This window comes from Sapajus apella, unplaced genomic scaffold (assembly GCF_009761245.1).
Source record: "Sapajus apella isolate SASKATOON/1434 unplaced genomic scaffold, GSC_monkey_1.0 scaffold44, whole genome shotgun sequence".
Classification (NCBI taxonomy): Eukaryota; Metazoa; Chordata; class Mammalia; order Primates; family Cebidae; genus Sapajus; species Sapajus apella.
This window is the reverse complement of record NW_022436984.1, coordinates 7,108,659-7,123,496: the sequence shown is the minus strand read 5'-3', so window position 1 is coordinate 7,123,496 and position 14,838 is coordinate 7,108,659. Positions and strand designations below refer to the sequence as shown.

At 40.7% G+C, this 14,838-nt stretch overlaps 1 protein-coding gene across 7 annotated transcripts in view; it reads right to left on the bottom strand.

Moving 5' to 3' along the window:
* The window catches only part of RASGRP3 (RAS guanyl releasing protein 3), a 128,052-nt gene that overhangs the window by 25,970 nt on the left and 87,244 nt on the right, over window positions 1–14,838 (bottom strand). For all 7 annotated transcript variants that reach the window (XM_032239282.1, XM_032239285.1, XM_032239284.1 and 4 more), the window contains 6 exons: window positions 13,094–13,156; window positions 12,398–12,529; window positions 10,993–11,140; window positions 9,354–9,527; window positions 8,869–8,985; window positions 6,021–6,296 (listed from right to left, as the gene is read on the bottom strand). In XM_032239282.1, coding sequence (XP_032095173.1) covers window positions 6,021–6,296; window positions 8,869–8,985; window positions 9,354–9,527; window positions 10,993–11,140; window positions 12,398–12,529; window positions 13,094–13,156 — 910 coding nt within the window. The remainder of the gene's footprint in view (window positions 1–6,020; window positions 6,297–8,868; window positions 8,986–9,353; window positions 9,528–10,992; window positions 11,141–12,397; window positions 12,530–13,093; window positions 13,157–14,838) is intronic.

The window sequence follows — 14,838 nt, the reverse complement described above, 5'->3', positions numbered from 1 at the left end:
AAACAAAATCAAACTGATTTAACTGTAAAGTTTCCCCAGTATCATTTCAAGATCATGAAAATCTTGCTTACGAAGAAGAGAGATTGTATTTGCCTTCCCCTGAACAGCAATCACTCCTACCTCCCTGAGTCTGCCTTTTTACAGGAAAGGAAACGTCCACATGTCACCAACAAATGCCCTTAGGAGCCAGCCTATTATGTAAAAGAGCAAAGTAGGATGTGCAAAAGGTACATGTTGATAGAGACATTGGTACCAGAGCATCTTATTTGAAAAACAGAATCTTTACAGATGTAATTTATTTAGGGATATTCCCTCTTAGCGCTACAATAAGAAAAATATGTGATGATAAATGGGCCCTAACACCTCTCTCTGTGTTAAGGAAGCAACAGGGAGAGGTGTGGTTTGGGATGAACATCACTACCCAGCGATGGCAAATTGCTGCCAGCCTACCAATGGTCCTCGAGTTTCCAGATTTTCTGATTTGTTAGGAAAAGCCAGGAATCTGCAGTTTTAGAAAAACTATCCCAATTTTTAAACACTGGGAACAACAAAAAATTTTATGCTTCCATGTGGACCAAATAAAATACATCGGCCATGGGCAGTTGGCTACCGTTTTGTAAATCCCACAGCAGACAACTCTGCCAGGCCCCACGCCTCGTGAAAGTGGGCAGCACATCTGTCTTTTGCATCTCTGTACCCCTAGTCCCAGCTTGCGGCCTCGCGCTGTGAAGATGACATAAAGAGAAAACTGAGTGACTCCTTCCTTCTGAATTCCTTGTTATCAGGAGTTAATCCAGACATGTAGGAGCATGTTCCCTTCCTCCTGACTCAGCTTCCAAGTCCCATGATGACCGGTACCAGCATCTGCCGGAGATGACAGCAGCACTACAACGGCCAACCAGAAATCCAAATAAGCCGCTCACTAAGTCAGGGAGATGCTCTTTCGAAAGAAACAGAACATCCGTGGGTATTTCCATGTGTCAAAGAGATAACTGGCTCAGCGATGAAAATGTTCTGGTAGTCTCCAAATATTTGCTCTCTGCTTATTAGTAGTGTGAGCCTGGGCAAGCAATTAATCTTCTGGAGTCTCAGTTTCCTGATCTGTGAAATGGGGATCATAAATAATAGCTGCCTCCCAGGACTGTGGTGAAGATTAAATGAGCGAATGGGTGTCTGACTAGGTTTGTTTAGAAGGTCACAAATGCAGGGTTTGACTTCCAGTCAGTGCAACAGTCAAATGCCACTGTGCTTATCCATGAATGTAAAGCCGCCCTCGTAAATGTAAAGCTCCTGGCATCTCTTCTTTCCCAACCACGATTCCACTTCCTCTCTCTGATCTAATCTGGGCTTTATGGACCTGCCTAAAGAATGATCTGTTCTACTTTCTACACGCATTTTTAATAATACGGGCTGCTCGTCCATGGAATTTCAACATTTGCTTTTGTCCAACATATTTTGAGCCTGGCTGTTTTGTTTTGTTTTCTGACAAATGTTCCAGTCCACTATTTTAGGTTGTTGCATTGACCAACCTATCCTTTCAGCAAAGCTGGCTGCAGATTCAGTCTTCATTAGGATCTGCATGGGCTTGACTGTTTATCACAAAATAAAACACACCTGGACGTCAGACTGCCTCTACTCACCATTTTTGAAACTCTTATTCTTCTTCTTTTTTAAAAATGAGACTAAAATTAAAAATACTGGGGCTTTCCAGTTATTTGCATGTACTCAAAATGGTAAAAGTAACTGATAGGGCTAAAAATACCATGAAGAGATTCAGACTATTTCATATACCACGCAACAGAAGCATCAGTTTTTAAAACTCCAGGTTACGTGAATTGGGATATAAGGGAAATGTTCTCTCCAGATATTTCCTGAGAAGAGGAACGATACAAATCCCAACAGTTTGATGGCATGATCCTCCTCCCCTCAACACGCCTGGTGCTGTTTTCCAGGGGCCAAGACACAATGATAAAAATGACAAGCACAGCCTCCACCCTCATAGATTTTGCCATGCAATTACCTCCTTTACTGCACATCATGAAGAGGTGGAGAGAGCAGTATTAATTTTTACAGATGTGAAATAAAAAATTAGATGTCAGCAGTATGCCCACACGAGAGAGCAAATGTCCATTTGAGGGGAACCCGGCCCAGGCTGGGATGCAGACGTTTACTCCCTGTGTTTGTGAATCTGTTTCTTTCTTTCTTTTTTTTTTTTTTTTTTAAAAAAAAAAGGAAGGATTAAGGGTTATGTTCCACTTGCTGCCCTGCCCAGGGTGCATGGCAGTGCATGTGAGAATTTACTGAGGAAATATATATGAAAAGTGCTGTGGAAATCGTAATCAACTATTACAGAAAGTTAAAGCACTGCCCTGCAGCCTACCACACGGAGTAGGCATTTAATAATTGTTGATGAACTTAAGGGTTCTCTTTTTCTGTCCTCCAGGGCTGTCCCCATATATAGGCAACCTCACTCGAGCCATGTTTCGATGAAAACAAACACTTCGGATGAAAATTTAGAGTCCTAAAATGAATTGGGATATGAGGGAACTGTTCTTATAAATGGGCAAAATGAATCACCCCTTCTGATGCTGGCGTGTGGACGCCTTCACATGCATTGGGGCAGCTGTGGTCAGCCATATGGTTCTAATCCAGATGTGTGTGGCTTCATAGAGAACATTGCCCTTATATCCCAAGGGAGAGAAGCCTCCTCGGTCCCCATGTTGAGGACATTAACTCCCCAGGAGTCAGGAAGCATGAATATATACTGCTATACACTAAACTTTTTTTTTTTTTGAGAGGGAGTCACTCTGCAAGCTCCGCCCTCTGGGTTCAAAAATTCTCCTGCCTCAGCAGGAGAATCCTGAGTAGCTGGGATTACAGGCATGTGCTACCATGCCTGGCTAATTTTTATATTTTTAGTAGAGACAAGGGTTCACCATGTTGGTCAGGCTGGTCTTGAACTCCTGACATCATGATCCACCCACCCTGGCCTCCTAAAGTGCTGGGATTACAGGCGTGAGCCACCACACTTGGCCTGCACTAAACTTTCTTCGTAGCTGTGGGGAGAGAGAAAGGATCTTGGTTCGATGTTTGGTGACTCATATACAGGACTGTGCTATCGTGATGCGCTATTGGGCTGGTACCACAGAATCAGGTTGACTCTTGCTTCCTTATGCTCAAGGCTCCACCGATTCTTACATCTAGAATCCTAGAAGTTTAGAGCTGGAAAAGACCTCACAAATGAGCACAAAACGCTTATTTAAAAAAAAAAAAGCCAAAGTCAAGGCTGTTAACAGGGAGACAAAGCCAAGCGACTACAGAGGCAAGGCTGAAAGCAAGGTCTGACATCTAGGATTTTGCCACTACGCTATGCTACCCAACACTGCAGTTACTAAATATGGCGCTTGATGGCTTCTAAGTTTTCCTTCAGTATGAGAGAGAGAAAGATTCCTTCCCAGCAAAAAGGAATTTTTTTCTTAACTTTTATTTCTAGAGTTCAGATTTTTTTCATTTGTACTCCTGAAATTTTATTGAAAACCCTTCAATGTTTCTCTAAATATCCCCCTCCCCGCTTTTTTTTTTTTTTTTTTTGGGAGACAGAGTCTCCCTCTTTTGCCTAAGCTGGAGTGCAGTGGCACGATCTCGGCTCACTGCAACCTCCATCTCCCAGGTTCAAGCGATTCTCCTGCCTCAGCTTCCCAAGTAGCTCGGATTTCAGGCAGGTGCCACCATGCCTGGCTAATTTTTGTATTTTTAGTAGAGACAGAGTTTCACCATGTCGGTCCGGCTGAGTCTTGAACTCCTGACCTCGTGAGCCGCCTGCCTTGGCCTCCCAAAGTGCCAGAATTACAGGCGCAAGCCACCACGCTCAGCCTAATATTACTCTAAAAATCTCTTTGTCATAACATTGCTTGTTTCATTTATAACTCAAAATTAATTTCCCTACCTCATTACTATCTTTTATCTCTATGAGAAATTGCCCAAGGGTAGGCACCTGCTCTCTGAAGTTATGCATACTTGACATCGTGGACAGCCTGGACACAGACACAGGAAGCCTAGGCTCCACGTGGAGACCAGTCTGCAGACATCCCCTGTGGCTGTGGGTCTGTAGTCTAATTGGAGCTATAACTCTGGTCACTTATTAATGGAAACTGATTTACATGGCAAATGATTAATAAATGCAGGTGCTTAGATTATTCTGAGTTGTGTTTCCCGCCCCCAGTAGAGAAAGTCTGTGTTTTTACTATTTGTCATAAAAACTCAAAAGAGATCTATGTTTCTGTGTGTTGGCCACTTCTGCTTTGTTTGAAGGGTATGGCTAGCATTATTGCCTACACTTAGAGGGAGATATATATATATATATATATATATATATATATATATATATATATATATTTTTTTTCTCTTTGTTTCGTTTTTAGGAGGAGTCTTACTCTGTTGCCCAGGCTGGAGTGCAATGGCACAATCTCAGCTCACTGCAATCTCTGCCTCCTGGGTTCAAGTGATTCTCCTACCTCAGCCTCCCAAATAGCTGGGACTACAGGTGCACACCACCACGCCCAGCTAATTTTTGTATTTTCAGTAGAGATGGGTTTTCACCATGTTGGCCAGGATGATCTTGATCTCTTGACCTCGTGATCCACCCTCCTCACCCTCCCAAAGTGCTGGGATTTCAGGCAAGGGCCACCACACCCGGCCAGAGGTCTATTCTTTGGTAAACAATTACATGCTCTAGAAATAGTTTGTGAGAAGGGTGAGAAAACACACTCCTATTCCAATGTAGCAGTCCTAGGTGACTTAAAATGTCAGAAATTGAGAGGAGTTACTGGTTTCATTTTCCACAGCCATAAAAGGAAAACAGTTAATTCAGTATTGCAGCTGAGTTTCAGATGCTACAGTGTTACAAACCTAAACGAGGAAGTGGCAGTCTACTTTTGTTTAAGGAAAGGCGAGAGAACAAATTTGGTTATGCTGCTTCTTCCCACAAAGCAGCAGCCAATGGGAAACATTCTCTTCTATACACCTGTTGTGTCTAAACGTTCTAAGATAGGACCCAAAGACCATCTAAATACATATGCTACAAATGCCAAAAAAGTATGAGTGGTAGGTGAATTTCTTTTGTCTAAGCCACATCACTCCTAAATACAGCATGCAGTTCATTTATTGAGTTCCTAAATATGCCAGGAACTGTGAGAGGTGCTAGGGATATGATCTGTAAGGCAGATAAACAGAAAAAGAAATTGCTTACAAAGTGATACCTTCTATAGTTAAGGAAAATATAAAGTGCAAGGGCAACATGTAACAGATGCATGACTGCTTTGGAAAGGGGAAGAGAATGCCCCAGAAGGACGGGCTTTTGAATTTGAACTCAACACATGAATGGGTAAGGATGGGATGCTCCAAGAAAGTGCAAAGGCCAGGAAGCAGCAGGCAGCATTTCATGGTGGAAAGTACAAGAAGTTCAATATTTCTCAAAGACTGGTAAAATGTGGGAGAGGGTGATGGCAAACAAGGCTGGGCTGATGGTCGGAGACTGAGTCTTGAAGAACCTTGAATGCCGGACTGTAAATCACATCCTGGGGGTTTGGGAGGTTCATTGTGGGAACAGGAAGATCACGTAGAAGGTCCTTGCACTACTACAGGCTTCAGCCAAAGCAGTGCAATGAGGATAAAGAGGAGCAGATGACTGCAGGACACAGAGAAGAATGTGATGAGTTGGATGAATGTGGTGAAGGAGAACGAGGGCTGAGACAGAGTCTGGAGGAGTCTCTCTAAGAACTCCAGAAGTGGAGCCATCTGGCAGAGACTGGGCCCCTCTGAACAAAGATAGATTTCTTTGCCCCAAGATTTGCCAGTTATGGAAAATATTAACCATGGTGCCTTTTCCCTTGTCCTATGAGATTTCCTCTCATCTATTGACTCTGAAAACAATTTTCCCCCAGAATGACTTGCGGGCACACATCGTCCTTTGTCTCCTGCAGAAGAGTTATTAAGCCCAAACTTGGCTCCTTGGAACTCACCGTGAGCAGGTTGATCAAATCCATGTTGGGTTCTAAGTGGTGAGAGGCATTCTGCAGGGAGACTAGTTCACTCAGGGTAACGGAGAGCTGGTGCATTTTCACAATGTTCACTTTGTTCTCCTCCATCCAGTCTGGGAAAATGACATGGACTGCTATCAAGTCTTTCAAGTGTACTCCAAGGATGGGGATTTTGAAGCCATCACAGTCAGCAAAGGCCTTGCGGTAATTGCAGTAATTGCCGTTGGAGGAGACCAGCTCTGTCATTTCATTCCAGTTCTGGGAACAGATGGAAAAGTAGAATTTTCAAACAACTTTCCCTTCTGCACACCCCCAGGCCCTGCAATGCATGGCTAGGAAATTCCTCAGCTACTGAGAAAAGTATCACTTGCACCAGCGTTGATGCAGGGAAATATGAATCAGGAAAAAGAAAGTTAGAAAAACATACTAGGCCTGGCTATGCCTTGAGCAGCCTGTTCCATTTTGTTATAAAACGGAAACAGCCTACACGCCTGCCTACCTACTGGGATGTTGTGATATTAAATGGCATCATGTACAGTTAGATGTTTTGGAATTTATGAAAATGTTACTGTCCACAAATTGAAGCATGTTGAGTATTAAAAATTTTTTAGTTGTTCCAAGAAAGTTGCATTCCAGATATTACTTGAGGTTAATCTAGGAGAGTATGGGGTAGAGAAAGTTGCAATGTGGGGTGAGATAGCTGTGATTCTATATTCTGCCTAACTAGAAGAGTGACTTTGAGCAAGTTGCTTCAGTTTTTTTGGGCCTCAATTTCTTTCTCTGTTAGTCAGAGAAGTTCCCACGAATAATTTAAAAAGATACACTGGTAGTTCTCCAAGCCTCTATAAGCTTCTATCAGATTCTTATTCTTCACATTTAAAATTTGGTTTTGCTTTTTACTTGAGATTTGGTACAAAGCTAAAAGAAAATGAAGTACTTATTACATAATAAGTCCCATTCTACTTGGAATGAGTAAGAGTATGAGGTCAAACAATGGTACTTCTGTGGCTTACTTCCTCTTGTTTATGTGGACAAGTTATCGATGGATACTTCACAGCAACTAGACCTTTTTAGTAGATCCCAATTTTGATTAGTTTACTATCTCCCAAAGCAGCCTACGTGACTCAGACAGAGCTGTTTCCATATCCAGGACCAAGAATGAGTTCTGATTTCTCATCAGTGTAATTGCATCCCTCTAGTTTGTGATTGGTTCAGGAACTCAGGGTTAAGCCAATCAGTACATTGTATTCCTCTGGCAACCATTATTGGTCCAGGGATGGACCTAAGGCCTGAGATGGCTCAAGAGGTCTTTAATTCTATGGGTGAAGAGTTGAAGTAAGATGTCTTCCCTATCTTCAACTTTCATTATTTCAAATTACGAACAAGGGAACATAATTTTTTGGTTGCTACAGACAGCCCAATCAGGAGAGAAACCAGTTTGATGAAATAAACAAACAAACAAAACTCCCTGATACTCAGAGGCAGGCAGAGCGCCTGAGTCAGAGCTCTGAACAGACCATGCTGGCTCCTTCTGGACTTCCAGGTATGTCCCGCAGGGTGGAGTGCAGTGGTGTGAGCATGGCTCACTGCAGCCTCAAACTCCTGGGCTCAAGCAAACATTCCACCTCAGCCTCCCAAATAGCTGGACTGCAGGCACACACTACCGCACCAGACTAATTTGTTTTTTGTAGAGACAGGATCTGCTATGTTATTTAGGCTGGTGTCGAACTCCTGGCCTCAAGCAATCCTCCCACCTCCACCTCCCAAAGTGCTGAGATTACAGGTGTGAGTCACCACTCCTGACAGACAATACATTTCCTTATTGTTTAATTACTGTAGAAGATTTTTTATTTTTCTTTTAAACTCACAGCTAGATGTGTCCTGAAATGGCAAAGCGCACTCTTACATGAGAATCTTTTCATGAAGATTCATCCTTATAAAATGTTCGTTTTTGCTCAAGAAGAAACACAACTATCATGTCATGAAAATAAATATAGTAGAAAAGCTCAGTTTGTAAAATGATCACTCTTTTTAATATCTAATATATACTTTTTCATGACAATTCAGCTGTAAATTTGAGGATTTCTATACAAGGCCTATGTCTTCCCCTTCTTTCTATCTTCTGATGTGCCCAACACAGTGTCATGAATAGAGTAGTCATTCAATGGCTTTATTTCAGGAGGTAGGCTAGGGACTATTCCTGTCTTTTTTTTTTTTTTTTTTTTTTTTGAGACAGAGGTTTTTTTTTTTTTGCCCAGGCTGGGGTGCAATGGCAAGATCTCAGCTCACCGCAACCTCCACCTCCTGGGTTCAAGAGATTCTCCTGCCTCAGCCTCCCAAGTAGCTGGGATTATAGGCATGTGCCACCACACCTGGCTAATTTTGTATTTCTAGTAGAGATGGTGTTTCTCTATGTTGGTCAGGCTGGTCTTGAACTCCCAACCTCAGGTGATCCACCTGCCTCGGTCTCCCAAAGTGCTGGGAATACAGGCGTGAGCCACCATGTCTGGCCTATTTCTTATTTACCTTGTGTATCACAGTGCCTATCACATAACAAGGACCAAATAGATATCTGTTGAATATTTACCACTACAATATGTTAACGGTATGTCAAAGCATTCTTCCTGGGACACTTAGCACCACCTCCAACCTGTTTTTGCAGGTGGACTTAGCTGGTGTGGCTACTCTTTTTACTTCGTCCCCATGTATAACTACCATTGGTTTAAAAGGAAAACTTTCCGACTCTGAGTGACAGTTGTTAGGCATATGCTAAACTTGACCAATTTACAAATGCATTTTTTACTTTTGATTAGAATCAAATCTACTATACCTTTGTAACTTCTGAAGAGAGATGAGAATGGGTCTCTTTGAGGCGTGAAATGGAACTATGACTGAGGCCTCCCACCACTGCCATCAGGGTGTTAAAATTTTTGAGCTGAAGGAGCTTCTGCAATTAAAATGCATCAATACTTTTTAAGGATTTCTGAATTATTCTAAACTTTCTGAATTACAAGTAAATGCATGCACAATTTTAATAACAAGGACCTAAGGGAAAAAATTACATTAATTTAGAAGGATGCACAAATAGAATCAGAGAAATATATCTGTTATTTCACAGAAAAATAGCTACATTAAATGCTTCTAAGCATTACTTTTTGAAAGCAAATCTTCTTGCATGGCAGAAATATGATTTGTTCATTAGACATCAGCAAGTCTGATGCCCTTGTACTGTGATCACATTTCCTCAATGACTTTTCTCAGTAGAGTAAATGAACATCTAGAACTCAAGAACCCCAGTCTGATTACCAGACATACCTTTGCAACATTGATAAACTTTGTGATAACTTCTGCCCTTTGCTGGGGGGTTGGCTTGCTAAGAACCATCAACTGGACCCACTTAGAGATTCCATTAAATAAAGCAATAGATCTTTCCAAGGTTGGATTATTCTCCAGGCAGCCATGGATGACATAGCTTTGGTAATCAGTGAACTAGGAAAGGAAGATTCAGAGATTCTGAATTAATGGAGCCTTTGTAAAATCAAAAATTATAATATTGCATAGAAGAGGTGAGATATTGTTTCGTAACAGAACAATTTCACATTTAAAATGGCATCCTACAAGTTTGAATATACATGTGCCTTTAAAATATTATTTTGCTGCTTTTCAAACCCCACTTCTCATCCTACGCACAGACACCCACTACCATACATCACAGTGTCGGTTAGAGGAGAAAGGGGCAAGATTCAAAGTCTTATTCCAATGAGTTCAAAATTTACTGGTTCATAAGATCCACCGGTGGCACTCAATAAAATGCTGGCTCCTAGGAACACCCTAGGTATAAACAATCACTGTCTCCAGGAAAAAAAAAAACTTAAGAATTTCCAATTTTAACACACTGCTGGTGATTCCAATCAGGCAAGTTAAAGATACAATGGCATACAATAAAGACGAGGATATGAACATAAATGTAATGATTTCAAATTAGCATAAGTTGTAAAGTTATTTCAAGAAAAAGAAGACAGAGGGAAAAAATTCAGTTGAAGTAAGACTGCAAGACAAACACATTTTCAGAATGTTAGCATGGATGTCAAGAAATACGTAAAAGCCTTCTATCATATAAACAGTGCAGGGGACTCCCTCCCATGGTCTGCCTGCAGGGAATCGTTAAGGTCCTCTCCAAGTAGGATTACTTAGTGAAAGAATCAGCCTTTCAGAAATTCATGCTTCGAACCAAGATGGCCTTCTTTGCAAGCAATAATGTAATTCATTCTCTGACACCTTGGAAAAGGAGGAGTGACTTCCACAGAGCTTGGCGAGACAAAGCAAAGTGGCTGGCTGATTGTGAACCAATGTGGAAAATGTTATCATAACAGGAGGCTAGAGAGCAGGAGGCTAAGAAATCACAGACCAGAGAAAGAAAAGGGGGAGTTAGGGAAGGAATGAGGCTCCATCAAGATGAGTAGGAAAGAAAAGTTTAATTCAGGATCTCTATCGCTGGGAAAGAAACAAGCTGATGTTGAGATTCTCCTTAAAGTTGACAATTCCTGTTTTCAACCTACACCCATAATTAGCCATTTATACAAATCTGAACCTAACTAAATATATTTTCCCAAAAACGAAGGGCCTAGCAAAACATGTTCATTTGGGAGAAGTCAATGGAGCTAAATCAACCTTGAATGGTTAAATCTCCACTGAGCATTTAGAAAAATCACTCTTTAATCCTATGAAAGGAGACATTGAAAATAGCGACAGAAATATAGCTCCCGAGCCATAAAATAAAGACAGGATAATATTTATCTTTGGTTAAAAGGGATTGTTCCTATGAATTAAGGGCACTTTTCCAGCAGAGCACAGTGATAGGAGCTGCCAACACTTCGGAGTATGAAAATGCAGCTCTTGGGAAAGTTGGCATGGTGGTTGTTATCCTTGGAAGAATAAATGTCAAGTTTCTTACTGAGATCCTTCTAAAAGATTTATGCTCCAGAAAAGTGAGGTGCTCAGCCAATTCAATGGGCTCCAGATGGTCAAACAGCAGACAGGCTTTTCCCTTCTTGGATACTTTTTTCCTCTGTGTGACTCTTCTCATCCAGTCATAGGAAGGACTAAAAAGAAGAGTGAGTCCGGTCAATGTGTTGAAAGCCCATTTCACTCAATGGAAGTTATTAACCTACTGACTCTGTAACTCTTGGCTTGCTTCCAGGGGCTTGTGCAAAATACATGCCATCTTTCATATTTGAAGAGAAAACCACTGACCAATTGCCAATAGAACATAAATTTGGAGTTGTTTTTCCAGACAGAGTAAGTTTTGCACTGATCCATCCAGAATCTCTTGTTTAGTCTCTTTGTGACCAGCAAGGTCTGGATCATAAAGGAAAGGTCACGGCTACTATATATAAATTTGGGAGTTTATCAGGATATAGTTGATGATTTAAGGCACATGAAAACCAGTAGAAGCTGTGGTTCTCACACTTCAGTATAACATGAATTATCTGAAAAGCTTGTTATAAAGACAGAGGCCTGGACCTCACTGCTAGAGATTCTGATTCATTAGGAATGATCCTAAATAATATGTATTTTCACCAAACATCCCTTTTAATTCCTGGATCATTCACTATTGATTACTATTGAAGAAGCATTCAATAGTAATCAACAGCGGAAAACAGAGTAGAATATGAATACCTAATACACAAGAACATACATTTGCAAGATGGATAACCATATTTAGGATCATCAAATAGTTTTCCCTGTGCAAAGTTACCTAGTTGATATGAAAGTGGCCTAATTGCACCAGTTATCTAATAACTAAGCTAACCAGCTCCTCACATCTATGGTCAACCACCATAAGGCTGTTGTTCTGAGGCCAACCTCAGCAGCACCATGGTAGAGGGCTTCTCAAGCTTGCATGTGAATCACTTGGGCATCTTTAAAGTGCAAATTCCAATTCAGCTTTAAGGCGGGGCTTAGAGGCTGCATTCCTAATGAGCTCCCAATGCTGCTGGTCTGCAGACCACACTTTGAGTAGAGAAGGCGTACGAGACATCAACTAGATTCTGACTCAGTAACTAATACTGAGCATCTATTGTGTGCCAAATGCTTTCATGCGCTATCTTATGTACTTATTGGATGTTTATAGTAATCCTATGAGAAAGGTACTGTCCACATTTTGTAAATAAAGAAACTGCAGCTTGGAGAGATGCGTTGTGTCCAATATGGCTTGAGCTCACTGCAGCAAGGCTTTGCTCACAGAAGCAAACCTGGATTCAGGAATGGGATGGACTCAGGACAAGTTGGGTGATCACTACCTCCTCCCCTACAGCAGTGGACTCATCAAGTAAGAAAGACGTTGGTGCCACTCTTACATGCTGGATATGTCGATGAGGCTGACGTGTTTTTCATATCCTAGTTGACTAGCTACTTCCCGGAATTCCTCAGTCATGCGAACCAATCCAAGATCCAAATTAAACTCTGCAGGAAACTTCAGAATCCAGTACCTGAAAGGCATCAAATATTTTTGGCAGCTGGAAGATTTCAAGTTGGATATCTGTGGAAACGATTGTACCGTTTTACAGACTACATTTAACACCAAACCTGGGACCGTCCAGGACCATACTTCAAATTAGCCATCTCCTGTCTCTAAATCCGCATCCATCACATGGAGCCTCTCTCTGCCCTTCTTCAATCTAAAACCACTCCCATTCATAGCCCCTCTTTCGGTTGAGAGGAAACCTTTCCTTCAATTAACAATGAGTAGGTGGGAATGCGTGTGGTGAGGGAGTAGAAGAAACTAAATCCACCCTTTCTAAGAGCTAGTTTCATTCCCTAATCACATTTACTATTACTTGATCTCTAGTCCAGAAGATAAAATCTCCCCCACACCACCCAACAGAGGAGGACCAATTTTAACAAAGTTGGTGGGAGGGGTGTCAGAGTGGATGCTTCTGTCAAACTAGGTCTGCAGCTTGGGGAAAAGGAAATTATCAACAATTCCAGAACTAGAAACTACAACTGTGCCAGAACCAGAAGCTATAAGACATTAAATTTGTAAATATATTTACCTCATGAAGTAGCAGATCTTTAATCGAAATTCATTGCAGCTTTCTCCACTGGCATTTCGATACGTAAACCAGTTAAAGAAAAAATCCTTGCACCTTGTTTCCTTTGCACATACCTGTAGCTGTGTCCTCAATTTATCAAATTCCTAATAAGAGGACCATAGTAGGGACATTCGGGTTATATGGACACTCAAATACGGAGAGAAGTGGCCTCTGATGACTTCAACACTGAACAATTGAAACCTGAATTAGTTTTGCTTTTCTCCACGCTTATTAACCAATAACTGCCAACTGTAATTACAAATAGATTGGCAACTATACATAATTAAAATTGACAGTACAGAGAAATGCTACTTTAACCAAAAAGATTTTGTATTTAGAATTAATGCCTTATACAGTTATGCACCACATAACAATATTTCAGTCAGTGAAGGACCGCATATACGACAGTGAATTGAAAAATTCCTGTTGCCCAGTGACATGGTAGCCAGCATAATGTTGTAACCCAATGCATCACTCATGTGTTTGTGGTGATGATGGTGTAAACCTACTGTTCTGTGAGTCATATAAAAGTCTAGTGTATATAGTTATGTACAGTATATAATACTTGATGAGAATAAATGACTGTTATTAGTTTATGTACTTACTATACTATTTTTATTGTAATTTTAGAGTACTCCTTTTACTTCTGTAAAAGAATTAAAAAGTTAAATATAAAACAGCTTCAGTCAGGTTCTTCAGGAGCTATTCCAGAAGAAGACATTGTTATCCTAGGAGATGACAGATCCATGCATGTTACCACCCCTGAAGACTTTCCAGTGGAGCAAGAGACGGAGGTGGAAGACAGTGATGTCGATGACCCTGAGCCTCTATAAACCTAAGCCCAGGCTAATGCGTGTGTTTATGTCTTTGCTTTTAAGTTTAAAAAGTTTTAAAAAATTTAAATAGAAAAAGGTTATAGAATAAAGAAAGAAAATATTTTTGTACAGCAGTATAATATGTTTGTGTTTTAAGGTGTGATTACAAAAGGGTTAAAAAGTTTTTAAAGGTTTATAAAGTATAAAAGTTACAGTAAGCTAAGGTTAATTTATTATTGAAGACAGACAAGTATTTTTTATAATTTGGTGTAGCCTAAGTGTATTTTGTCTATAAAGTCTACAATATTGTGCAGTAATGTCCCAGGCCTTCACATTCACTCACCGCTTACTGACTCGCCCAGAGCAGCTTCCAGTCTTACAAGCTCCATTGATGATTAATGCCCTATATAGGTGTACCACTTTTTATCTTTTATACTGTATTTTTGCTGCACTTTTTCTATGTTTAGATGCACAAATACTCACAATTGTGTTACAATTGCCTATAGAATTCAGCACAGCACCATGCTGTATAGGTTTGTGGCCTAGGATTAATAGGCTGTATCGTACAGTCTCGGTGTATAGTAGGCTACAGCATCTAGGTTTCTGTAAGCACACTCTATGATGTTTGCAAAATCATCTAATGATGAATTTCTCAAAACGTATCCCTATGGTTATGCTATGTGTAACAGTAAGGGTACTCTAATTTCTGCTTTAATATTTGAAAATGTCATTTTCAGGTATATTAGTACTCAAGTTGTGTTATTTACTTGTAAGTCTATTTAGTCATACTCCTTTTGACAGATGTATATTGAGCTTGTGTATATGCCAGGCACTGGATACAGCGTGAGCAAGGAATCCAAAGGGAGGAAAGTTTAAAGAAATATCAATTCA